Raw genomic sequence first — 27,225 nt, 5'->3', positions numbered from 1 at the left:
TCTATGTCCCTTTGTAGACTATTACTTTCTTCTTCTGTGTTTACAGTGGCGTATACTTTTTTGTCGTCTGCAAATAGTTTGACTAGGTTTTCAATAGCATCAGGGAGGTCATTTTTATAGTTTAAACAGTATAAGACCAAAAACACTGCATTGTTGAATTCCACTGGTGACACTGGATCAATTTGAGTTTTCTCCATCTAGCACAACTCTTTGTTTTCTATTATCGAGAAAATCTTTAATTCAATTCAGTACGCTACCGTCTATTCCGTACCCTTTGAGTTTGTGGATTAGTCTTTTGTGCGGCACTGTATCAAAAGCTATGTACGTGGAAGTCGAGAAACAAACAGTCTATGGATTCTTTGTTGCCTCGGTCATCTTTACATTTCCCCATTACTTCTATTAGTTGGGTAACGCAGGATCTTCCCTTTCAGTTTCTAAAGCTATGTTGATGATTCGTGAATAATTTGGGTTTTTTATATGTGTTCCATAATTTTGACCCTGATTATTCTTTCCATCGTTTTGTTTTCATTTCATAAGTCTAGTGTTGTTTTTATTTGTACTATTATGAATGCTTGCTAAAAGATAAAATAAAACTTTACATTTTATGCTTGTGTTTATATTAAATAATAATCGGTTATTGGTTAAATTAAATCTTAAATCCGAAGTGGATCAGTCCGACATAGTTTCGTCCTTTATATTTAAGGTGAAGGTCAGCAAAAATGGCCACTGTCGCAAAGAACGTGCGAGCCCTTCTTAAAGTGCAGTCAACAGTGCTAAGAAGTTCATTATGTAGATTTAGTGCTGTTACATATGTTCACATTAAACACCAAACAAATCAGTTATGCTTGTCTAACCTCCACAGACTATTTCCTCAGGTAGAATATTAATATATTGTTTCATAAGTTTGGCTGATCTTTTGAAGGACAAGGAGCCGTCTGCTCTTTATATCTGTATAGACCTTCGAAGTGCTTTATATAAGCCATGGATAATTTATTTTTGTGTTTGACAGAAAAAAAAAACTAAACATTGAATGACTAGTTTATAGCGAACTACTGTTCATATCATATGAATCAGTCAAAAGCTCAATACTACAATAGAGCTTACAGTTACATTGCAAGTTTATTTTTACTGGATCCGGCAAAATATTCAATGCCTTATTTTTATGTATATTATGCCTTCTCTAAATAAAACTTGTTTATTGTTAAGGCAATCATGTTCCTCTGAATAGTTTTACCATAAATTTACCATGATTTACAAACAATGACATTTTCTGTAAGTTTTTATTGACAATATGTTATGAATTTTAATTCAATGGATTTTGCAGGTATCCTTATGTACAGTGATAAATCTACAATAATAACCATCCCCCCACATTAAACCCTTTGGGATTAAGTGCTTGAGATATTTTTGTTTGTTTTTCCCCTAAAAAAATTCCAAAATTACTATTATTATACCTGTTAACCTAGTCAAACCTAACTGTGGGCGATCTCCAGCAATCCATCATAAAATTGCAGGAGATTTAGCATGACATATTTTGTGATGTTATAAATTAAATAAAACTGGATTTTAAATATTTTTAACAAAACGATAAATATATGATATATACTAATGAATCAACAAAATGAATTTGTACATGTATGCACAGAAGTAAGGCTTGGTATGGCATAAAATAGATTTTGCCCTGTTCCAGTGTTCGTCACTGGCATGTCAATGAATCTGGTTTTGATGGACCTCCTTCCATCTTTAAAAATGTGAACAAGGGTAGCAAAGAACTTTTTGCCATCCCTATGATTGCTTTCATCAGATAAAATACTGAATGGTATCTGTTTACAGTTTTCAGTCACTGTACGTTTATAGCCTCAAGACTTGGTATGATAACCTGCTTTATGATTTGGTTGCATTTAGTCCTTTTACATTATATTTCTTTGCAATTTTATTGTCAGCGAATGTTTATTTTTCCCAAACTCAGTAAAATGATCTGTCACACAGAACGGCAAGTTGTGTTCGGCCATAAATTTCGTAAAATCTTGATATAACTATCCATTTGAAATTGTAAATCATACAATTTGTTGATGTCAGCAAAGATAATTCTAGAGAGACTTGTATGTCGATCATCTATTCCAAGTGTTTTGACGATAAAGCCATTTTGTGACCTACAATGTTGTTATCATAAACAAAAATAGACGAAAATTTGATAAATTCAATGATTGGAGGTTTTTACGGGAGGAATTCCTGAAACCGGGAGATCGATGCCTCCCGCATGGTAGACTTATTTTGCAGGTCAAAAAGTAAAATTACGGGAGACTCCCGCAAAAAAAAAAAAAAACAGGAAGGTAAACACCTATGCTATTATACCTCCTTAAAATGGCAAAAAAATCAGACAAAATTGTTTGCTTCAACTTATGGTATGATTAGAAATACAGATTTGAGTTTCAATTGAGAAGATTGGTATTTTGCAATGGACCCCTAATTGAATGTAAAATTGAAAACAACATATTAACTTTGTGGTCATCTATAGTCACTTAATGTCAGTATAATCACTTCAGAATAAATTTAAGTGTATTATAAACTCTTTGAGATTGATATTTTGCATGCATTTAGAAATGAGTAGCTTAGTAATGGCTCTAGACAAGCATTTTCATGATGTCTGAACAAAGACTTGAGTATAAATGAATGGATATCTTTGGAATTGTACCACCTTCCGAAAGTACTATGCATTAAAATATGTGCATCTTCATGTTTGTGAATGCAACTCCTCTGAAGCCGTTGGTAAAAAGCAAGTTACAGGTAGTTGTTATATTTAATAAGTTGTCTTTATTTATACATTTATTTGAGCGTGCCTTGTATTTGTTCATTTGCAAGGGATACTGATTGGCTTTTGTCCTTTTTGATTAGGGTGCTTACTTTTACATAATAAACATAAATACAACATTTTTAAAGGATTCATCTGGTAGCTTTTTGCGACCAATGCAACATAATCAAGTGCTTTATTAGTCTTTTTAGTAGAACAAGGTAAAAACATGTATTTTTTTGTGAATGGTGGGGCTTCTGTGTCTTATAGACACATTCTCTTGTTCACTTCAGATTTCACCTTTAAATTTGAACTCTAGAGTACAATACCATGGGAAGAAACGTCCTCAAGAAACTGAAATTGCAGAGAGGGTCATGAAGTTGTTGAGAGATTATGATAAAATTACAGCAGATAAGGTATGAATTCGTTACCATGGTTACTTTATTTATTTCCAGACACCTAATGTAAATATTACAAGATCTTATGGTGCAGAAATTCCTATGACATTTGATAACATCACACAGAGAGTAATTCTTGTATTGAGGCTTTTTGATAAAGTTGATCCAGAAAAGGTAAGATAAGGCCATAAAAAATATTTGTCTGCTTATGGTTACTGGGTTGACCCTAAGCCATTTTATCAGCAAGCTGAAAGTGAAAAAATAAAAGTTGATAATATCTATTTAAAAAGGAAAGTACAATTTAGCCAAGTTACTTAAGTGTTTGAGTTATCCAGGCGTTTTCACATTCACCAAAGCGTATTGGCCACCCAGTTGTAAAAAAAAGGTCAGCATGGCACAGGCCATGTTGACCAGTGCTGAAATTGAAAATTACAACAAACTGACCCTATTTTTGTTAAGAATATAACTAAACAGACATTATATTTTTCATGTCCAAATTGGTTGTGGTAAATGTAAGGAAAACATTGTTTGTACTCCATCAATTACAAACTGCTGTTAAACACACAAGGGTACATCTGTTATCAATCCTTAGAATAAAGTAGGAAGAAAAATACATAACACACAATTTGTTATAACATATGTAATTTTTGTACAGGACTCCATATATGCTTCCTAGAATATGTAAGAAGCTTTATCATTTTACTATAGGGTCTCAACTGGCAAAAAAGTTGATTGATATGTTAACGGTAAACCATATGAGAATTTTCTATAGAATAAGAATTTCGATGAAATTTTCAGCAGCCTTTCAAATGGTTTGCTTATTGATTATGCATATTAGGAAAATTGTTTCATCCTTTTTTTTCTTTCAATTCATGCTTCGTAAAATCCGGTAGGATTTTATGATAACATAACTACATGCTTTAAATTTATATTTCAGTGAAATTCAGTCAGATATCTTGTGTTGTTTCTACATGACACATAATGGTGAAAGCAAATTTACACTATGTATGAGCAGTGGTTAAAAATTCTTATTCTGTTCTGTTTTTAAGAAGTGCATGCATTTTCTAACATTCTCCTGAATTGACTATAAGGTCCTTTCCTTTGAAATTATTTTAAAATCAGACAGTTTCCAAAATTTTCAACTATAAGATAGACACTTGTTTTTCTTGTTGGCTAAACTTTAAAAGAATTTTTTTTAACTACTTCCAATAGACAGTGCCTTAAGTATCTCAATGTTTTTGGTAGAACCAAATTGACCTTGTTTTTTGTTTTACTGAAATGTGTTTCAATTGTTTGTTTGTATTCCTTTTCTGTGATAAGAAAGACTTAGTATTGTATTATAATACACACTAGGTATTGCTTTAAAAGAATTTTATACCAAAATAAAACCATTAGAACCAAGTTTCACCAAACAATCAATTTAATTTTTGATTGTGTCCCTAACCATGCAAATCTGAATCATAGATAAGTTCTAGGCCGTGTTTAACATTCTCATTATAGGTAGCTATTGTATCACACTACAGGGATTTTTTTTCTTTTATTTTAGCTTACAGATGTATCCCACTTCATGAATGATTTAGGTTTGGACAGCTTGGACCATGTAGAAATAATAACAGCTATCGAAGATGAATTTGGTAAGTTAAATATTATAAAAGCAAATCATTTGGGTTCTGTTAATTTTTATAAATTCAAAAATGATTTAATTGGGTTTAGTGTGAAAGTGTGTAAATTTTGAATATTGTACAATAAATGTGTCATATTGACAGTCGCATGCATTTTCTAAACTACATTTTGTATAAAGCAATTTTAGTTTTAATAGAAAAGCCAGAGAAAACAACAATTTCTGCAAGAAAAATAATATCTGCTTGGGACAATTTGAATATTAACCCATATAAATGCAATAATACAGAAGTTTTGATCAAAAAGTGGGTATTTTTTTGTTAATTATGTTTTTACTTTGAAATTGTTAAGATTAATAAAAACTTATTCCCTTTTGTTTCAGCTTTTGAAATACCAGATTCAGATGCAGAAAGATTAATGACTCCAAAAGATATAATTCAGTATATTGCAGATAAAGAGGACATATATTAAGAATGGTAAGTTCTGTGAAGTCAGAAACTTCATGGCTAGTGTGTGATATATTTAAAAAAATGTATATTATGGAATTACTGTAATGTCTCTGCAGTGCACAGTTTATAAAATAAGCAGGCATCTCTCCCAACACAGTGCACCACTATGGTTTGCGGTCAGGTTTTCCGTATTATTGCCTGACAACCCAGCATGTAACACACCAGGAGTACCCCATTCTACCACCTGGGACACACAACCCAGTTGCTCTGCGGGCAGAACGCCCTAGCCCCTGGCTAGGGTTCTGAGCACTATTTAGTCGCCTTTTACAACAAGCTTAGCGCTGCTGCAGGCCTATTCTTTTGTCACCCGGACCCACACACGGCTTCAAGTAAGGGAGTGTTGTATGAAATTTGGCATACTTGAAATGCATTATGCTTAAAGTATCATGCATGTAACTAAAATGAAATTAAAAATCAGGTAAAATAATCATTTACCCCAGTGTATTTTCATTGGAAGTATTGATCATTAGCAGATAACATTTCATCTTTTATAGTTAGTGATTGAGTCATTGATTCTACACTTTGTTTTGTTTCTGTTTCAGATATTAAACAGACTGTTTTAGGATACATGTGAATTATCACTGGACAAAAATCATGAACAATATCAGTACTGTTCTTAATGTGTGATTTATTTGTTTGTTGAATTGTAGTAAAAGTTTTACACAGGATTAGTATTTTATGTAAAGACAGATTCCAAAAAGAGTAGATGATGAACAAGGGAATAAATACTTTCATGTGTGAAAAGGGAAAAAGAGGCTATAGGTGCTTGATTGGGGTGTACCATTAAACACCAGCTTCCTTGCTGTATATGATAGTCAAATAAAGGTATATACAGGAAAATGTTCGTGGAACAACTACCCCAACAATAATTACAATAAGAGAGTATTCCATGTTGTATACTTCCTACAGTACCATGAACAAAGTGAAACAAAATTCAATGAATGTCAATGATATTTATTTGCCCAATGGTAGAAAATACACAAAATTTATACAAAGCCCATCAAATTTCTGTAGTTTTAGCTGAAATATTTTTTCTCTTTGTATCTTTATTTTTAATATTGTAGTACATTAATGTATTTGTTTTCTTGTACTAAATGATATAATCTTGGTTCATCACAAATGAAAGATCTCTATATTACAGTCTCATAAGAATCAATATCAAACATTGTAGGAAATTACGCAGTTTGAAAAAGAAGTGCACATATCTAGGAAAGGGGAATAAGTCAGTTGACTTCACGTACAAGAACATAATAAGAAACACTGACATTTAAGCTACCTTCATTCTGTTATTTTTAAATTTTCATCAGTTTGATAATTTTTACAGAGTTATGGCCCTTGGGCTTACTCTTTATCTTGAAATTGTCAGTTTTCCTGTTTACATATTTTTTGGAAGTGGTTTCTGATCATTGGCTTTTCATTTTTGGTACCTTGCAATCAGTAGCATTTTTGAAACGTTTATGTCATTAGGTATCATATTTTTGTAGCCCCATCTTTGTTTGCTGGCATAATTCAAATGCTAAATATCAAATATTTTTATGACAAATAAGTATAAACTTTTATTTCTTACATAGTACACAATGACAACATACAAAGAATAACATATGAAAATGCATGTGTTGTTGGTAATAATTATTTTTGTACTTGACAAAATGTTAATGAAATGGTGATAAAGTGTTTAAAATGGCAACAAACTTCTGAAAAATTCTCACTAACCTAAAATGAATGTAAATAGTGAAAAATTGCCACAACTTCACATATTTTTTTGGTTTCACAACAGTAAAAAAAAAGCAAAGCTCAAGAATGCTCAAAATTGAACTCCCTGTATATGACATTCCCCAAGGAAATATGTTTATGCCCCCCAAATCAAAAATGTGTACCTTCCAGGTGATTTCTACAAAATAAGGGCTTATTTAGTTCATTTTTAATTTTTGATAGAGATTCATTTTCATATTAATATGCAATTTTGTCTTCTTTTCCTTAACCTGACTGGCGGAGGGTTAAGTGCTGCTCGTATTGCTTCATCAAATATTGGCTTCAGTCCTTTCATTAGCATGGCAGAGCATTCTAAGTACTTGATAGCTTTGATTTCCTTACATAATGCCATGCCTTGTACTGGAGTAATGGCTGACAGATGTTTGGATTTTAAAGTTGCTACTGTATCTTTGTCATCCCTCAAGTCAGATTTGGTTCCGATTAGAATAATGGGCGTGTCAGGGCAGTGGTGCACAACTTCAGGATACCACTGAAAATAATATTGAAATGGTTCACTATTTATTGCAAACTTAACAATATACCAGGGTATATATTGCCTTCCATTTGTTATACCAGGGTATACGAAACAAGACAGATACAAAAAAAACCTTATAAGGAAGATAAAATAATTTTAAAAATTAGATGTAAAAAACCCAATCATTACAAATACATGTATTAAGGTTCAGCTAAAATCGCTTAATGAAATGTTTTCATTCACAGTTTTAATAAGACATTAAATTCAGCCCTGAAACATTGCTTAATGCTACTTTGCTTATAAGCACAAGTCAAATTCAGGAAAAAAGTTATGTAACTTCTATACAACATTTACAACAAAAGTGTAAACAACATATTTTAGAATAAATTGGCTGTAAAAAACAAGACCTGAAATCTGAAATTCATATACTGGAAGTCCTGTTCCTAAATGTATTATGCAGTGCAAGCTAGCATTTCTTTAAATTTAGATGAACTGAGATATTCTATGCCATGATCCAGCTAAATACAGCTAAACACCATTAAATATGAAAAATAAAATTTTAATCAAATCTGACAATTTGTCATAAATTATTGCTAGCTTGCACTATACTGTATAATTAGGCCATAGCATATTTGCCTTTCACAACAAAAATCTGTTCTAGTATCTGTACATTTATTTGAAAATATGATGTTGGCAAAATATGTCTGTAGTAATATGTTTTGTGAAGGAAAAAACGTGCATATATATATGTAGAATACTGTATAAAAATGCATTAAGCAGAGTTTTCAAGATAATAATTGCATTTTTAACATCTTTAACATCCTAGAGTTTGACTTCGGCAGAACTTAAGATACAGCCCATTACAGTGCCAAGGAGGAAAAAGGGTTGGTATTTAGAAAAAAAATAAATGTAAATCAAATTTTTGTCTTGCCTGCGATCAATGTCACAAAAGGTGAGAATATGGTATTACTTGTAAGGCCTTGGCGTCACAGTCCAAGTTATGAGTTTTCTGATTAGATCATTTTGATATAATCCACTTTTGCTAGGTCCATCAAATTTAGTATGTAGTTGCATAAGCAGCTCTATAGCACAATTCTTTATCCAATTCATTGAAATTTCAAGTTTTATGCTAAGATATTGTTCAGTTTTCTAATTAGGTTAGTTTGATATGAACCAATCATATCACTTTACCACAATTCTGTATCTGTTATATGCAAATGCCCACACAGTCCTAGTGTATTGAAATTTCTTGTTAATATTTTTATGTTAGTTTTCAGATAAGGTGATTAAAACATGAATCACTTATACTAAGGACCTATAATATACCTTAGGAATCTGTCAAGTTTTATGGTGTCAAATAGTTGTATTAAATTATAAATTGTCCATAAAATATATTAAATTAGTTACGAAGTCACTATCATTCAAGTTTTAAACAGTGTCCATGTGGGACAGGCAAGACATATCTCTGTGATAAGTTTATTTTCTGATGAAAAATTTATTCTATCACACCTGAAAATCCAAGCCTATAGGAAGTAGTAAGTAATGCTAAACTTAATTTTCATGTAAAACACAAGTTCTTTTTTTTTGTTGTTGTACCATGGAATATAATATAAGGCAACCCACACAAAAAACAAAGAGAACAAGTTTTTATAATGATATACATTTGAAAAAACTGCATACTAAATATAATTGTTCTCTTCATAGATCTATAACATGGTGGATTGGAAAAAAAGACATAACACTCAAATGTTCATTGATGGACATTAATGAAGTCTTGTTAACTTTCAGTTTCTTTTATAAGACCATGTTTAACAAAAATTACCATTAAATTATATTGCACATTTGTTTCCACTACAATGGAAAGTGAATTTGGAAAATGGTCTTTAACAAAGAAATCCAAAATTTGGTTTAAGATGTTGGAATAACATTCCTTCATGGCACTAAGTCAGAAAATAGCTTGGGGAACAATTTTTTCTTTAATGATATCTTGATTTTTCACAAATTTTAGGTATTTTATTTTTTAATGCCACCCCTATTAACCTGAAATTCTGGATTCACCCCTGTTTAGCATTGCCGGAGTAGTAAAAAAGGGGTGTAAACATTAGTATTCATGTATATTGCTTTTTTCTTATCAGTTTTTGATGACTAATGGCTCTAAAGAGCCTAAATTGCTCTCCTGGCTTGATAAGCAACATTTTATTTTTGTAAAAGCACCCAGGTTTTTTCTTTGATAAAATTTCTAATGCTCATACTAAAGAAACAACATATCAATTTTAATCAAATTCTATTCAGAAGTGTGTGAGGAAAAGTGTTTTGAAGTAATCTCATTAAAAACAGCAAAAATAATACTTCATTAAAGGGCAATAACTCCTACATGGTGCAAGATTAACCTGAAAATTTGACCATAAATCTCATCATGCTGAACACTTTAACCCAGTCAGAATTTGTCTTAACCAGTTTTTGATATATGCAAAAATCTTCTGTCTGGCCCCTCTGGTCTATTTTTAGTAACAGCTACCATGTTTTTCAACAGATAAAAAATCCCCACATCAGTTCTATGCACAATCCTAAGGAACATTATACCAAGTTTGATTCTAATTGTTTTAGTAGTTTCAGGTAAGATTTTATAAGAAAATGCCCATTAATAATAGCAACAAATGTTGAAAAAGTGCAATAAGTCTACCATGGTGCAACAGATATACGAAAATTTGACTATGGATAGATCTCGACTATTGAACACTTTAAGCCCAATCAGAATTTGGCTAAACCTAATGACTTTTAGTTGTATGTGAAAAATTTCTGTTGGATTCCTATGGTCTACTTTTAGCAACAGTGGCTGTGTTTTCCAGTGATAAAAAATCCCCACATCAGTTCTATTCACAATGTCTTAAGGAATATTCATACCAAGTTTGGTTCTGATTGCTTCAGTAGTTCAGAGGAGATTTTTAAAGAAATAACATTGAAACAGCGAAAAAACATCGAAAAAGGACAATAATCCCAACATGGCGAAACAGATTAACACAAAAAATTTTACCACAGATAGATCTCATCACACTGAACACTTTAACCCAGTCAGAATTTGTCTCAACCAAACAGTTTTTGATATATGCAAAAAAAAACTTGTGTCTGACCCCTATGGCCTACTTTTAGTAACAATGGCCATGTTTTTCGATGGATCAAAATCCCCACATCAATTCTGTGCCGAATACCCTAAGGAACAATTTACCAAGTTGGGTTCAACTTGGCCCAATTGTTTCAGAGGGAAGAGTTTTGAAAAATTGTTAATGATGGAAGCCAAGTGATTGCAATAGTTCACATGGCCTTTTGCCGAGGTGAACTAAAAAGGTATATATAAGAATATGAAATTATCTGCATAGATATAATACTAAAGAGGGAAATAAACAAGAGGCTTCCAGGAGCCTGAATTGCTTACCTGGTTGAATTTTGTCTTTCAAGGGCAGTAAATTTAAGAAGATTTTCTATTTATCATAGTTTTCAAGATATTAGCTGAAAACTGTAAAAAAAAACATAACAAAAAACCTGTCATTTTTCCCTTTTCAAGGGCAATAACTCTTACGAGGAATCATCTGACAACTTTTTTTTCCTGGAGACTTTTGTAGTCCTAATAATAAGGATCATTTCAGATACTGCAAGAATTTGGCTAACCCCAACAGTTTGGAGATATCGTATGTGAAAAACAACTGTCTGACCTTATGTTCTATTTTTAGTAACAGTGACCATGTTTTTTGACAGATTAAAAATCCCCAAATCAGTTCTATGTGGGATACCCCAAGGAACATTCATACCAGGTTTGGTTCCAATTGGTTAAGTAGTGTCAGAGAAGAAGATTTTTGAAAGAAATAACAGAAAATAGCAAAAAATGTTGAAAAGGGGCAATAACTCCAACATGGCTTTGGTCTCACTAACCACTTCTAACGTTTCCATTACTTTACATGTTAAAAAAGTAATTTTCAAAGTCTCCCTGTGAATTCCCAGGACAAATCACATCTTAAAGTTGCATACTGTTGCGAGGCTTGGAAAATATGGCTTCCAAAATCATTATTCTAATGGTACGATGATAGTAGAAATTCTTCACAAAATTTACTTGAATAAATAATAATGAAAATCCACATTTTTACCTGTTCTGCTAACTGACAGCATGGAGGCAAATTACTCACACATGTAAACAATATTTATACACTTTTGTAGTTAATTACATATATGATTTTAAAGTACACATTTTGACTACTTTTAATCATAATACACACAAATAATGCACTTACAATGCATATGTCTAGGTTCAGTGTGTTTTTGGTACTACATAGGGGCGTGGCCATTTGACCCGGAAGTGGTTAGTGAGACCTTTACGGATTAAAATGAAAATTTGACCACAGATAGATCTCATCATGCTGAACAGTTTTAGCCACTGTCGGAATTAAGCTAAACCTAGCGGCTTTGGAGATATATATGAAAAACTACTGTCTGACCCCTATGTTCTATTTTTATTAACGGCAGCCATGTTTTTCAACTGATAAAAAATCCCAAAAAATTCTAAGCAGGATACCCCAAGGAACATTCATACCAAGTTTGGTTCAAATTGGTCGTGTTGTGTCAAAGGAGAAGATTTTTGAAAGAAATAACATAAAAAATAGCAAAAAATGTTGAAAAAGGGCAATAACTCCAAACATGGCTTAGGTCTCACTAACAACTTCTAAAGTTTCCATTACTTAACATGTTAAACAAGTAATTTTCAATGTTTCACTGTGAATTTCCAGGACAAATGACAACTTAAAGTTGCATACCATCACAAAGCTGGAAAAATAAGGCTTTCATAATCATCACTCTAATGGTACAATGTCCACAGAATTTCTTTACAAAATTTACTTGAATAAAATGTACTGAAAATCAACATTTTTACCATTTCTGCTAACTGACAGCATGGAGGCAAATTACTCACTCATGTAAGCAATATTTATACACTTTTGTAGTAAATTACATATATGATTTTAAAGTACACATTCTCAGCCTTATTTTGACTACTTTTAATCAGAATACACACAAATAATGCACTTACAATGCATAGATCTAGGTTCAGTGTGTTTTTGGTACGTGTACTACAAAGGGGGGTGGCCATTTGACCCGGAAGTGGTTAGTGACATCTTCATGGAATAAAATGAAAATTTGACCACAGATGGATCACATCATGCTGAACACTTTTACCCATGTCAGAAGTAGCTAAACCTAAAGGTTTTGGAGATATATGCAAAAACTATTGTCTGACCCCTATGTTCTATTTTTAGTAAAGGCAGCCATGTTTTTCAACAGATCAAAAATCCCCACATCAGTTCTATGCAGGATACACCACGGAACATTCATACCAAGTTTGGTTCAAATTGGTCAAGTAGTGTCGGAGGACAAGAGCTTTGAAAAATTGTTAACGACAACGACGGACGACAAGTGATGGCAATAGCTCACGTGGCCTTCGGGCAGTGAGCTAAAAGGATTTTATGTACTGTTAAGCTGATGATAATTTAATATGGCTGTCGTTGCTGAGAATACAACATACGGAATTTACTTAAAGGATAACTATGACTTAAATTGAAAAGGAGCAAAGAGAAACTGAGCAGAAATCATTAACACACTTTCAACTGAATGTAATTGAGTATTGTTCCAACATACTTTATTTGTGGGCTTCAGGATCTCCTATCAGTTTGCTGCAATTCAATTTTGCAACATCTTTTTCACACTAGTTTCAAAGAGATCCATTCACTTTACTGGAGATATGACCATGCTTGTTTCTGGCCAGCTTAAGCCATAACCACCAAAATCACTTACAGTCCAAACATAATGAAATTTCTTCTTTCTGGCCCCTAATTCTTGAACTGTTCAAGTCACAACCCCTACCTTCCTTTTGTGGTATAGCACTTAGTGGTACAATTTTATAAAGATCTATACACATATACTCAAATTACTGTTTGGACAAGAATGCAATCAATGACAGCATGATACCATATACAACAATTTTTGTGCAGTCCTAGAAAAACAGCATCATAACATAATAAGACTGCAATTTTAGTTGTTAAAAATCTGAAAGAGTAGAACTAAAGACTAAAAACCTTCTTGCAAGCCAAATACATAATTGGCTCTAATTTATACAGCATTCTTATTATTGAAAAAAAATGGTATTGGCATTTTCTAGTGAAACATGTTGTAAGAAAAAAATGCTAAATGGGACTCCAAAGTCAAAAGATTATACATCAATTTTAATGATGTAGGCTGTACAACTAAATTTGGTTCTGGAAAGACCTTACGGGGCAATTTATCAATGGCTTTTAATAATATGGAATGACAGTACCTACAGTAAAACATTGATTATGTTTGACTTCAATTCCTATACAGTTGATATTTTACAAAAGGTGTTACTCATCATAATGCCTACTAACTAATCCCAAGAAGTAGATGTAAAGACAGCAGAAATATTTATATGCCCAACAACTAAAATCAAGAAGACCTTAAAATTTCAAAGGAAAAAAAACCAAGAAGTTATCAACAATAAATATTAAACTGAAGTAAAATATGTGGCTTCAATTCTTGAACATCATACTACAAACTAAAATAAAAACATTAGAATATTATAGTTTTAAATTTATTGATCATTTATGAAGCTTATATGAACATATACACTTTTGTTAATATATATTCACATCAAATGAAAATAAAACATCCAAATATATGAAGAAAATATCTCTCTACTGTAAAGATGTAGTTTCTCTTATAAAGGCGTTTAAAGCAGGAATTACACAAAAAAAAAGAAACACAATGTAAGATGACAATCGAGAGTACATAAATTGTTACATAAACAATAGCACATCAGAAATCATGTCCAATATATATTCTGACACATCTATCCTACTTATGAATGAAAACAATGTATGACGCATTGAAACCTGCTTGAATTATACCAGTAAGAGACAGTCTAAATAAAGATAAACAACTGAAGAAGTACCAAACCATACTTTGAACAATTGCCTACTTTGATCTTGAACTAGATAACTTTTGTATAGGATAGTTTTTCTTTACTTAGTTGGTAATACTTCGAACAACTTTCAATGTTTATCATTTGAAATAGAAACAGACACATTTCTACCCTAATACAGCAATGCATAGCTGAATCATTGGCACCAATCAAGTAGAAATCTAGAAAAATAACTTGATAAATTTGTATTCTTCCCTTTAACCTTTCAGTAAGTAAGCTGATCCAACAAAATCATGACTTTTCAGCAAGATTCAAGAAGAAAATTCATTATTACTGCCACATAGGCTATTTCATTTCATCAATAAATTGTTTGATTTCTATAAGACAGTGTTTTACAGTTTATACTGACCTCAGACATAACAAATCATGCACTTGAGTCCAATGTATACTGAACTTTCAGACAAGCCATGACAAAATTCTTAAATAAATAGCTTTGTCCCTAACCATAGATGTGCCATTAGGAAAATTTCGCACAATTTTATACAGAGTTGCTAAGTTGTATTAATTGTGAATTAAAATCATATGAATTATACAATGCATTATGTGAGCAAGGCTTATAATACAAAAAGGTTCATAATGCTCTGTAAAAAGATAACAAATTTACACAACTGTTTCAAAATTTAACATAAAAATAAAATTTCAAAGCTTCAATAAGATGCTATAAACACAAATCTAACAATTACTAGGATTGACAAACAAACAAAAATTACTTTTTTTTCATTATGTGTTAAAAACTCATAAATGATGTACTAAATGAAATTCTGTGAAGAAATATTTCTAAAATAATCATCTCCCATTAATTATTAGTCCAGAAACTTTATACTGAAAAAAAAAACAGTAAAACATTTAAAATACAATAATACTTATTTTCAAGTACAAAGACAGAGGAAATTATTGCAATTATTCACAGTTTTAACCAACTAAAAGATCAGGTGTTTAGTAACTTAACATGTTCATTTAAATGTACAAAAAAAAAACATTTAACTAGCACTAAAAGGTCCCACATTCTCAAAATATCTACCTTCATATCAACAATTTAATATTAAATAAATGCATTCAACTTTAGGACCTTTACTATAAAGATGTATAAAAATAGTTTTTACACTAATACTACTAAATGTGAGTGTGTCCAAAAAATGAAAATAGTTGTGCATATGATATTGCTTGTCCGTAATCAAATTAATACCACTAATTAAAAAAAAGTCAATTTACACTCAGTAAGATGCAGATTTAATGTAATCATCAGTTGCTTCAAAATTATAGCTATTCAAACAGTAAGCCAGAAATCTGAATAAACCTATAAATTTTTCAAATGCACCACATTAACGTCCCTGACAAACAATAAAACACAAAAATCAGTGTCATATTTTTATGTCGGCATTATGAGGCAAGAAGTTTTTTTTTGTGAAATCATTTTTCAAAATTTCTATCAGATCCAAAGTAACATAATAAAATATTCTACACTGTTATACATTCAATTAAAAAAGCTATATTTTCAAACAATATGATCTCATACAAACTACAATAATACTGTGAAAGTACTATTGTTCGTGGGGTACCAATTTTCATGGTTTTCGTAGATAGGCCAAACAACGAAATGTGGTTACCAAAGAAATGGAGATTTTCATTGATGTGTATACTGAAAACCTCAAAACCACGAATTCAAGAATCCAAGAACTTGTGTTTCATCCCTAATCCTTGAACATTGGTATCCATGAATTAAAGTACTTTGACAGTAGTACAGAGCAATTTAAACACTACCTTGGGTGATGTAACATTTCACCTTCAAGTCTGGTAATTATAAATATCTGAGAAAGTAGCATCAATAAATTCATGATTCAATTCAATAAAGAAGACAATTCTATCTTATATCAACCAGTCTAAAATGACTTCTAAAATGGAGAAAGTGTCACTGAGCTATTTCGCTTGTTTGCTTTCACACATCATCATCTTATTTAAGGATGTTTTTATCCCAATTTTTTAACTTCTGTACTACAATACTGAAGACTTTTTACAGGAGTAAGGGCTAATTTCTATGTAGAAAATTTATGTCTACACATGATTTACAAAATAACCCCAACATTGTTAGCTAACATGAAATAAAAGAGGGTTGTTAGAAAAAGTAAAAAAATCCGGATACTAGATCCTACTATTTGCCTGCAAAGGTACAATCTACAATAGAAATTAGTCCACACTACAAAGTTAATAATAACAGTATTTGTAATACTTTCTTCAGATATCACAATATTATGTCTATAAAACAATGAGAAGAATACATCTTTAATATTCTATAATAATTGATAACAAAAATATCCTTCCCAACAAAAAAACCTAAAACCTAAGTGTCTAATTATAGCATTTTGCATTTCTTCTTCTTGGGCTTTGGTTTTGGGCACAGCACTGCTCGGATAGCTTCATCAAACACTGTTTTTAGGCCTTTCTGTGTCAGAGCTGAACATTCCAAGTATTTCACAGCATTGATTTCTTTTGCCATAGCCAGACCTTGTGGGTATGTGATTGGTGAGAGTTTCTTCTCTCGTAATTTTTCTACAGTCTCTTTGTCTTCTCTCAGATCAAGTTTTGTTCCAACAAGGATGATTGGGGTATTTGGACAGTGATGGCTTACTTCTGGGTACCACTACAATAAAACAACAAACACTTCTATATGATCAAATTATTAACTAGTATTTACTACAGAGGTTGGTGCTTTTAACTCAAACCTATTTGTTTATCAATTTAAGATTATGGCAAGACTGACCATTGTGGAAACATTGTTTTTTCTTTATTATTTTCTAAGCTGCTATGGGTAGATATCATTTAATGGTACATGTTAAAGATCATTTCTGTGTAATACGTGTAATAAAGTTACGACATTTAAACTAAAATTTTACACCTTCTGTATTAAAAGGTAATTCCCATAACAAAATGAGAAAGGAAATAATATCTAAGTTTATTTACAGAGACATGAAGCTTAATGTATTGACAAGTTGTTCAGGACCCACAATATAAAAATTTTGTTTAAAAATGAAAAATTAATTCCTGTAAATAAAATATAATTACAATTAAATATACATTTTGTATTAATTTCAGAGGCAATAATTAGAGTAAAGCTAGGTCTTTCTTTCAGATTACTTTTTCAGTCTTTCCATAAAATTCTATCCTTAACATGAATTTCATTATATCAATTGTTTGGAAAGAGGTTTTTCCCTATTACAGTTCTTTAACTAAGCATTATTTCATAGAAAGCATTCTAAATAAATGTTATTTTATTAAAAAAGCTGTCATATAAAACGAGTGAGTCATAGCAAAAGCTTATTTTTTTCCAAATTCAGGCAGGATATGATTTGCAAAAAAACGAAAAGAAGACTTCAAAAATTTACCTTCAATTCCAAAACAATCTTGACGCAACAAAATGACCGTGATTTTATTCTCTCGTGCGTTTGCTTACTTGTAGGAAAGCTATTTTGCAAGGATTGTTAAATTTCAAGACCATTCAATTCCTTAAAGATTCAATGAAAATATTGAAGTTGCTGGAAAATGTAACAGCGAGATGTTTTATGAAACTTGATCTAGACACAACAGAATGTGTGTGTCCAGACACAAATCTCAACCATTCAACATGTGTCATATACAACAAATCGTCTTGATATATTTTTCTTACTTATCGACAAGTCATTATTAGGTATATCACTAAACAAATGCCAAATTTATAATTGATCAGAAAAAAACTCAAGACAGTCATGTTAAGCCAATAACTAGTGAAATAATGCTTAAATGAAATGCTTGCAGGACACAGCTTGATATACCATAGCATCCAAACTATTATCATACAAAACAAGATTCTGACATATATGATTGTTCTCATAGAACTTTGAAATTTGAAGTTAGACATAAGATAAACAATTCAGAATAAAATGCATTACAGTGTGCAGCTTGGTACAACTACAGAGGTCAAACCTTGAACAGTTGGGGCAAGTATGAACACTTCATTCAAACTTGATATAGCTTTAGATTGGGATTTAACATTTGATACAGGATAAAATTTTGACCAGAATCAAAATGACTCCTAATTCCTAAAATGGTACTAGCCACACCTTTCCTACTGATGTATGCCACTATGTGGTACAATTTCAAAAAGATCCATTCCCTTTAACTCAAGTTATTATCAGAAATCAGAAAAATGCTTGTTTCTGACCCTTTTGTGGTCCCTAATTTTTAAAATACTCAAGTCACAACCTCTGAATCAATATCAGACTTCCTTTTGTGGTATGACAACATGTAGTAAAATTTAAGAGATTAATTTCCTCAGTCAAGTTTCTGTCCAAACATTAGGAAAATGCTTGTTTCTGGCCACTTTTTGGTCACTCATTCCTAAACTGTTCAAATATTAACCCAAAAACTCAATCCAAGTGTGACTATAGTGGTATAGAATATTCTAGACATAAATGTACATATGCTTTTACTGAAGTTGTATGGTTCAACTCTCCCAAAAACTTGTTTTGGCCACTTTTTGGTCTCTCATTCCAAAACTGTTGGGGCCATAACCCAATAAATCAATTCCAATCTTCTTTTTGTCAGTTGAAACCTTGTTGTTGAACTTCATAAATATCAACCAGCTGAAACTTAAGTTATCACACGAAAACCAATGGTCTTCCAATGACGACAGCTTCATACCATTATACGACTGCAAATTTTTTGCAGTCATATAAAAAGTTGATCAAAATACTTACTTCCGACCCATTTTTGCTATTAAGTAAGAACCAAAACCCTTAAAATCCATTTAAATCTTCATTCTATGATTCTGAACCTACATGTAGTAGTACAATTTCATAGAGACCCAGAACCTAATTTAGAAACATGAAAAGCAATTGCTTTTCTGGTTTCAGAAATAATCCAAAAACCTAGTTCAGAAACACACTAAAACCAATGCACAAAAACTTATACTAACCTTTGCTCTAACATTTTCAAAACTGGCTGGACTTATCAGTGAAAAGCATATAAGGAAGACATCCTACAATGAACAACATTAATTAAATGAATCACTGTACTTATTGAATAAAGCTTCATTAATTTTACGTAATTCATGTAATTAGAAAGTGCAGAAGGAAATGTTCATTTCAAGATTTATACTATTTCCAGTCCTTTTAATTGAGATTACCATAATTTGTTTCCTATTCAAAGTATTAGTACATGTGCAATATAAGGAGAATGGATATGGTGAATATGGAACCCAGATGCGGAGGTTGCCATGTTTGTTTGAACAGGTAACTGACAAAACCGGATGCGGATGGAGCATAATTTATGGATTTTTCATTTTACGCCTATTTTTCAAATAAAAATGTTTAAGGTCGGTGTCAGAAAATAGGATCAGTCGGGGTACTGTAAACACACACATTTTTTTTTGCCCAATCAGGATAAAATATGTCAGCTCAAGGCCACCCATGGGTCTTCAATGAATATTGAGGAAATCCTCACACCTATGGGCAGGCCACAGCTTGCCCCAAAACATTATACATTGGTACAGCCAAATAGTTGCCTGTATTTACTGTATAGCAAACTTTTTGTTGTAAACTTGGTATTTCTAAGACTACTTCTTGTCACTACTTTAACTTACTTGTACAGTCTGTACTGTAACTCCAAAGATTGCCAGTGATTTTTTCTTGAACTGTCTTATTTCTATTGGATTTCTTGCAACAAGTTAAATTTATTGTATTTGATAGTTTACATACATCTTTTTATATTGTTAAATTGGATAATACTAAAGTAATTGCACAACATACTGTTTGTGGATATGACAGGGGACGTAACCTATCATAATCTTCTTGTCCTGCTGTATCCCATAAACCTAAATTGATAGGTTTGCCATCTACCATAACATTTGCAGAATAGTTGTCAAATCTGAAAAATAAAAAATCATTGTTGAAGTTGATAGATAATATAATAAAAGTACAATAATGTACAAATACATGTAACTGTTATTTTTTATTTAATTGTATAATTCATAGTCATTTAAATATGGATAATTTATGGTAGTTCATAATTAGTCTATCTCTCAACAACTCATTTTATACTGTACTGAACTAAAAACAAACATAAATGTTTTCCTGTTTCACAGCACTGACCATTTTGACCTAAATATAGAACATTGTATTTATACATTTTTGTATTTGTTTTTACCTCCTGTTTAATTCAAACATTCAACAAATCTTCCTGATATTGAACTAAAAAATCTTTCATTTATTAAAATGAATTTCTTTTAAAAGAAACAACACAGGTACATTTTCTTAAACATTCACACATTAAAGCAATAACTTCCTTATTTTAGATATTTCTGTCATACAACATGGCCATAGACAATTAATAAATGTTTTATCAATCGTATCAAAACATTCCTTTTAAGACAAGGACTTCCAGTTTAAAGGACACTAGATAACTTATATATTGACATCAAATGGGCACAGGTACATTGGCATTAAATTCTGGTCTTTGATGACAATGAGTATAAAAAAGTGACTCATAATCTATAATGACAAATCCTACTTTAATAGACACAATATCTTCAAATTTGGTTTTTGTACAGTGTATTCATTTATCAGCCTTTAGACATTAAAATGTCACAGAGCTTTGATTTAACTTGATAACCTTTTAATAATGACCTGCTAAAAATCAAAATAATTTCCACTAGAGTGAAAATTGACATACATTATATTGTACATCACTTCATAAAAATCAACATCTGCACTGAGAGGCCAAGCAAAAAGATCATTGACTCTTAACTCATTATTCTTTTAAGGCATAAAAACCTATAATTGTCTCTTTTCCTACATTTGTATGTTTAAAACATTTCAGTGATACTGAAGTTTTGATTTTGTTTTTCCTTTTTAAAAACTAAGTTGTCTTAAGACATGGACCTTATGGAAAACATTTTGTCTACTGCTTTCTAAAGAAATATATACCAGTGGTGTTTATATTTTCTAACTGCAATTGCACTACAATTACATGTACATATTCATGTGTACATTGTATGTTATTTAAACCCATTAAATTTTCTATAAAGATAATAACCTTCATAATGAATACAATATTCCACTAAATGGTACATTTTTAACTTTCACATCAAATTACATGTACATAGCCTTTTATTCATGTTCATGTTAAATTTAATAAACATAAACTTCCTATGACTGACATCAAAAGAGGGTTGTTATATCCTGGGATTAAATGACAATTCACAAGCAAATTAATCAGCGTAATTAATGTGGTAAGTCAAACTCCTACAGTTCAGCAATAGGGTTTACCACCTAAAGTAGGACACACTAAAGTTGAATATACATGTACACATTCATATGTAATAAATTGAGGATTGTATACAAACCTACATATACTATGTATTCAATTTCAAATACATATGAAAGGTTTGGAAAGCTTGAAAACAGTGGTAGATGAAATACATTTCATACTTAATTTATTTGTGTGATTTCGGAAAACGCAAGTCCAATTGAAAAATAAATATTTCTGATATTAAATCTGTGTCAACTTCTCTAATAGAATACATGAATATGTGTACATAGATAATTGTATACAGTTTACAACTTCCTGGACATAATAGCCTACTTGAGCAAAATCATCCTTCAAATTTACCATTGTAATGTATACTTTTAACCAATATCAAGTTGTTCCTGGTTTCAGTGATTGTCAGAGGTACATATATACCATGCACATGCAATTAACAAATGTATTACAGTCGGTGGAAAATAGGACTTCGGTGAATTGAATACTTCAATGATTCTCTTTGAGTGAATACTTCCATAATTTCCTTTCAGTGAACACTTCCATAGATGTTCTTTGAATGAATACATTCATATACAATGTACATGTTTGTATGTTCTTGATAAATACTTACACTGTGGGTATATACTCTCCTGGGAAGGCATTTGTAGTATAACTGATCAATAAACAGGTTTTACCAACAGCACTGTAAAGAAACATAAAGAATATAGACATGGTACTCTATATTAACAACAAATACATGATACTTGTTGATGGTAAATTAAAACTGAATAATTTTCAATGGGTAACAACCCTTTCGACTGGGCCAGGGGTCATGTCAGGCAAAATGCATTTGTTCAGTGACTAAGAATTTAAATTAAAAAACTACCAAAGAATCTGCCGTGGGATAATCTAAATATGGTAAAATACCAAAATATGGATTAAAAGAGGATACAGGATACAAAGACAATCTTCATAAACAATGTAGTGAACCCAATTAAATAGATTACAAATACTTATTAAAACTGACGATAGGAAAACAAGATGTCACACAATTTTTTGGGGGGATTTTTAAAATTTGTTGCCAAACTTTTTGTCATATAAGATCTAAAACTGTTTTCCCAAAGTGAGCTCTACTAAAAATTTACTTGTGTTAACTCTTAACTTCTGGTAATATCATCATTATTTTGAGGAAAAACACATATATATATATAAACATATAACATTGCATGTACATTTTCTATGGAACTTTGTAAACGTTCGCAGTATGTGAAAAATACACATTCTGCAGTGATTTTTCCAACACAGTCGGTATTGAGTTTGCTTTCATATCACGTGACATACAAATGTACATGCTGCTTAACCATCGCAACCTATACCTATGTAGCTTACAACCTCACATTTCATTGGACGAATGTGATAGCAACCATGTAATTTAAGGCTCCATTGGAGGCATTGATGTCCAGAATATTTTCAATCTCTTATATATGTTGAATAATCTTTTATATGTTGAATAGTTGGAAAAAGTTTATTTGTTGAACCAATAAAATAATTAACAAACGAAAATCACACTGTTTTAATCAGTTTTGGGTATTAACAAAGGCATAATATGCGTCGTCTATCTTTTTTAAAATGATAGATAGTACTTGTTTTTACCCTTGATACAATTAATTTCTTAATCTGTTAATACATTTAGTTTATTTTTCAACAGCATCTGAAAGATAATCAAATTTGTATACAAGTACTGTGTACACCAAGTCATTTGTTTAAATCAAGATATACATGTATGTACAAATGTAATTTCATGTTTAAAATGCATTGTATTTCTGCAAGGCATTTTTTAGTTCAACAAATTTTAAAATGCAAAATTTGCCATTGATCAGAGAAAAATCATTATGGTAAGTGCAAAGACCTACAATTTTACATCCAGTCTTACTAAGTATATATGTACAACTACATATACATTGTAAATAGAGCTAATTACTCTGACAATTTGTTCAAGGTAAACATGAGGTCACTGTGTTTTGGAATGTATAGCTCCAGGTGTCAGTGAGTCAATATGTATGTCAACAAATTAGTAGGTTTATGTCATAGTTCACATAAACATTTCATTCAGTGATGTCACAATTGTTATAAGTGGCATGTGATTTCTATTGTCAATTAAAAGGTGCAGAATAAAGTATCTACAAGTACATGCATTCTTGATATTTGTGGTTCTGATCACCCAACCAACCCTAGACATTTTTTTACCAATATGAAAAAGAAAATAAAATAAAAACCAACTGACCACAATTTTCTATTCACTTCTTTGTTTTTTAAAGGTTAGAGCTCTACTATTACTTGGTTCAGTCCTCATTGTAACAGGAGGTTTAAGATTTGGAAACACAGAATTTGAGTTCATATCGAGGTCAAAGGCAGTACATGTATTAATTCATGAAAATGACAACTACATGTACAACGTACAACTTGGGAGGGAACTAAAATTTGAAAGAAATTCTTACCCATGTTTACCTCTATGAAGTAACCGGAGCCATACATATTTTTTTTCATTTGGCCCTAACGTAACTAAAAGGCATACATGTATATACAGTACATGTAAACTTGATCTTAAACAAACAATCTTTTTCACTTAGATATACAAAACCTGAAAAAGGACCAAAATATCAAGCTTAGGGCTTTATCTAGAGGACATAAATTAAAGCTTCTCCTTGTAATCAGTGTCTATATAAGGTTGTAGCTACATTTTACATATACATGTAAACTAAAAAATATTTTAGTTAAAGAGTAACATGTGTAGTTATCTTTAGTAAATTATCACTCCCCCATTATGATATGAATTGAGTAGTTGATCCAATTATAGTTCATGCAACTATGTTTTCCATGATAAGACTTATGAAGCACATTAAAATGCTATAAAATGATCATCTCTTTGAAAAATAATAGACTGAGTAGAGCTCCAACCAAATATATTGGACTCTTCTTCTTTCAGTGAGAATTTTTTAGTAAAGATGACCAAGACAAGACAACATGCTCTAGTGTTTACTTGAACAATCATATGCAAGTTGTGATTTTGCAAAGTAACATCACAATGACAGTAAAGGAAATGAATTTTCCTGACACTATGAACAGGAATGCGATAAATAGTGCAAGTCTACATTTAATCGAAAACAAGTTATTGGGCCAAATGTTGTTTGGTATTCCATCACTCATACATGTACATTGTAGCTCAGAACATACATTAAGTACAATGTTAGTACATGTACATTGTGTACAAACATGTACATGACGGTAACATGTAAATGTAGGTAAAATGTAGAAATAAAAAAATGTGGATAGGCATCCAGAACCTACATGTATAAATGTATTATAATCACTAAAATCCACTACCATTATTGACTTTATCCTAGATCTACAAATGTATATTCTAGGAAGTCTTGAACCAAGTCTAGTCATCAACAAAAGTTCTAAGCAGATCAGAGTACAAATAGCCCTGTCGCTCTTAGCCAAAGCCTTAAATCATATCAGCAAGATTAGATGTGAGACCAACAACAATAGATGATCTTTACATTTGCCATTTAAAAATATGTATGTCAAATCTGGTGGAAGCTGGTTAATGGTTTACTAATAGACAAAGAATGGATAACTGATTTGAAGGCTACAAGAACAGTAATGTTACAAAAAATGTATGTGAACATACTTAATACGTCGCTGATCATAAAAATATCAGAAATGCTTCTAAATTAAAACTATCATTTCACAATGATTCAAGTTCCTGTTCACTTGGCTCTCATTGCAATGTCTCCGACCTTATGACAGTTGCCCTCAATATAAAGGAAGAACTTTTCCAGTCCATTTAATCATTGTAATATGAGCAGATTTAACGCACTCTACACTAGTTGCACACTACAGTGCATGTATCATCTAGAAGGTGCCAGTCAGTGTCTTCACAGAGTTAGAAATAGTAGCCTGCCCGCCAGCCCAAGACTGGTTATTTTTAGGCAAGGCTGGCTAATTTCAGCAAATATCTATACTGCCATATAGTAAATATATTGAAAAATTGTATTCAGGACTGGCTAAAATTTCAGTGAGTTTCCTACTCTGGTCTTCACAACAAAATGAGTTACATTTGTATGAGTTCCTGGCACAACAGCAAGTCAAGTTTTGGTGTGAGAAAGTTAGTATGTTTCACTATCTTTTTGGCATGTAGTAAACTTGAAAATTTTAAAGGATTTGTTAGTTGGAAAGTGGACTTCAATTGGGGCAAAGTAGTTCCAATGAAAACCTAGAAAGAAAAAATACCCTAGTCCTAGAACAGTGTACTACTTGGTAGTCTTCAGACCGGTTTGCCTTTATTTTTGTTGCTTTACAAAAATCAAAACTCCCTCTTTGAATTAACTACTGTTCATTACCAACATACTGAGTAAAGAGTTTACCATTATTACATTAAGCTACCATCAAATGGGGAGACAACTCTGCCAAGCACCTGTCATCATGAGGCTCCTTCAGCAATTTACAGAGTTACTTTCAAATCGTTAAGTTTAGAACAACAAAGTGTTAAGTTGTGAATTTTTTGGCAATACAAATAATTAATTGGATAGAATATGAAAATGCACGACTACTTAACGGGTATTTTCAAGAGTAAACAGGTGAAGCCATTTCCGCGTTAGAAAGAAACTCGAGAAAGTTAAAAGGGAGTGTTCAATTGTAAAAACTTACCCGTCTCCTACTACTACACACTTAATTGCCTGCATCGTGTTAGTCTATAGATATATAAATTCATATAAATACACAAATAAGTTTAAATTCCTATCCTCCTCCCTTTCATAAACACTGCCAAAAAATGGCCGTCACAGTTTTATATACCGACTCACTTCCGCTATTTTTAGCACATCCAAAAATAACTGCGACGACCCGGATGGATACTATAAAGTCTCTTAAGCGATTGAAAAAATGGTATTCTTGGAGGATTTTGTGTACTTGTACGGTCGATTTAAAATCAAATATTAAAGGCCAAACTGTTGCACAACGTGGCGATCGGTCACCGGAAGACATCTATATATAACATTCCTCAGTAAATATAAAAAATATACAAAAAACAAAAAAAGTAGTGTCTAGTTATTGGTTAGGCCAGGGAGTGTAATGTGAAGTCCCCTGGTAGGGCATATTCTGCCAGGTCCACACATTTTAAGCCGTTGTTTAAAAATTCACGTAATTTTTTAACCGTCCCTTTTATGGCGCGGTATCGGGGCAAAAAAATGTTTATGAATATGCTAAAGTCAATTTATGCATATAGATCTATATGCTAAAATCGAATTTCTGTGAATGCTTAATTATCCAAGCATATGTAAGGAGACGCCTTTAAAATTCGATTTATG

The 27,225-nt window shown here is 31.6% G+C and overlaps 2 protein-coding genes across 4 annotated transcripts; one reads left to right on the top strand and one right to left on the bottom strand.

Annotated features, from left to right (window-relative positions):
* Window positions 1-679: 679 nt before the first annotated feature.
* LOC148618991 (uncharacterized) lies at window positions 680-5,984 on the top strand. Of its 2 annotated transcripts, none has more exons than XM_088578462.1 (5): window positions 680-875; window positions 3,247-3,363; window positions 4,736-4,823; window positions 5,192-5,285; window positions 5,861-5,984. In XM_088578462.1, the coding sequence occupies exons 1-4, from the start codon at window positions 720-722 to the stop codon at window positions 5,278-5,280; spliced, it is 450 nt and encodes a 149-aa protein (XP_088434588.1). In that variant the 5' UTR covers window positions 680-719; the 3' UTR covers window positions 5,281-5,285; window positions 5,861-5,984. The 2 variants fall into 2 exon arrangements, with proteins under 2 accessions (XP_088434588.1, XP_088434587.1); XM_088578461.1 differs by lacking the exon at window positions 3,247-3,363 and adding an exon at window positions 3,085-3,207.
* Window positions 5,985-6,846: 862 nt separating this feature from the next.
* Window positions 6,847-26,682, bottom strand: LOC148618990 (ras-related C3 botulinum toxin substrate 1). Of its 2 annotated transcripts, none has more exons than XM_088578459.1 (5): window positions 26,567-26,682; window positions 22,485-22,556; window positions 20,362-20,479; window positions 19,530-19,592; window positions 6,847-7,560 (listed from the first exon to the last, which is right to left on the bottom strand). In XM_088578459.1, exons 1-5 carry the CDS (start codon window positions 26,599-26,601, stop codon window positions 7,264-7,266), a joined length of 585 nt encoding a protein of 194 aa, XP_088434585.1. In that variant the 5' UTR covers window positions 26,602-26,682; the 3' UTR covers window positions 6,847-7,263. The 2 variants fall into 2 exon arrangements, with proteins under 2 accessions (XP_088434585.1, XP_088434586.1); XM_088578460.1 differs by lacking the exon at window positions 6,847-7,560 and adding an exon at window positions 14,178-17,219.
* Between the last annotated feature and the right edge of the window lie 543 nt (window positions 26,683-27,225).

The sequence above is a fragment of the Perna viridis genome, chromosome 4, assembly GCF_037379345.1.
Source record: "Perna viridis isolate PV_CMFRI_1.1 ecotype Kerala chromosome 4, ASM3737934v1, whole genome shotgun sequence".
Classification (NCBI taxonomy): Eukaryota; Metazoa; Mollusca; class Bivalvia; order Mytilida; family Mytilidae; genus Perna; species Perna viridis.
The sequence above is the reverse complement of the archived record's forward strand: the minus strand, read 5'-3'. Positions and strand labels throughout refer to the sequence as shown.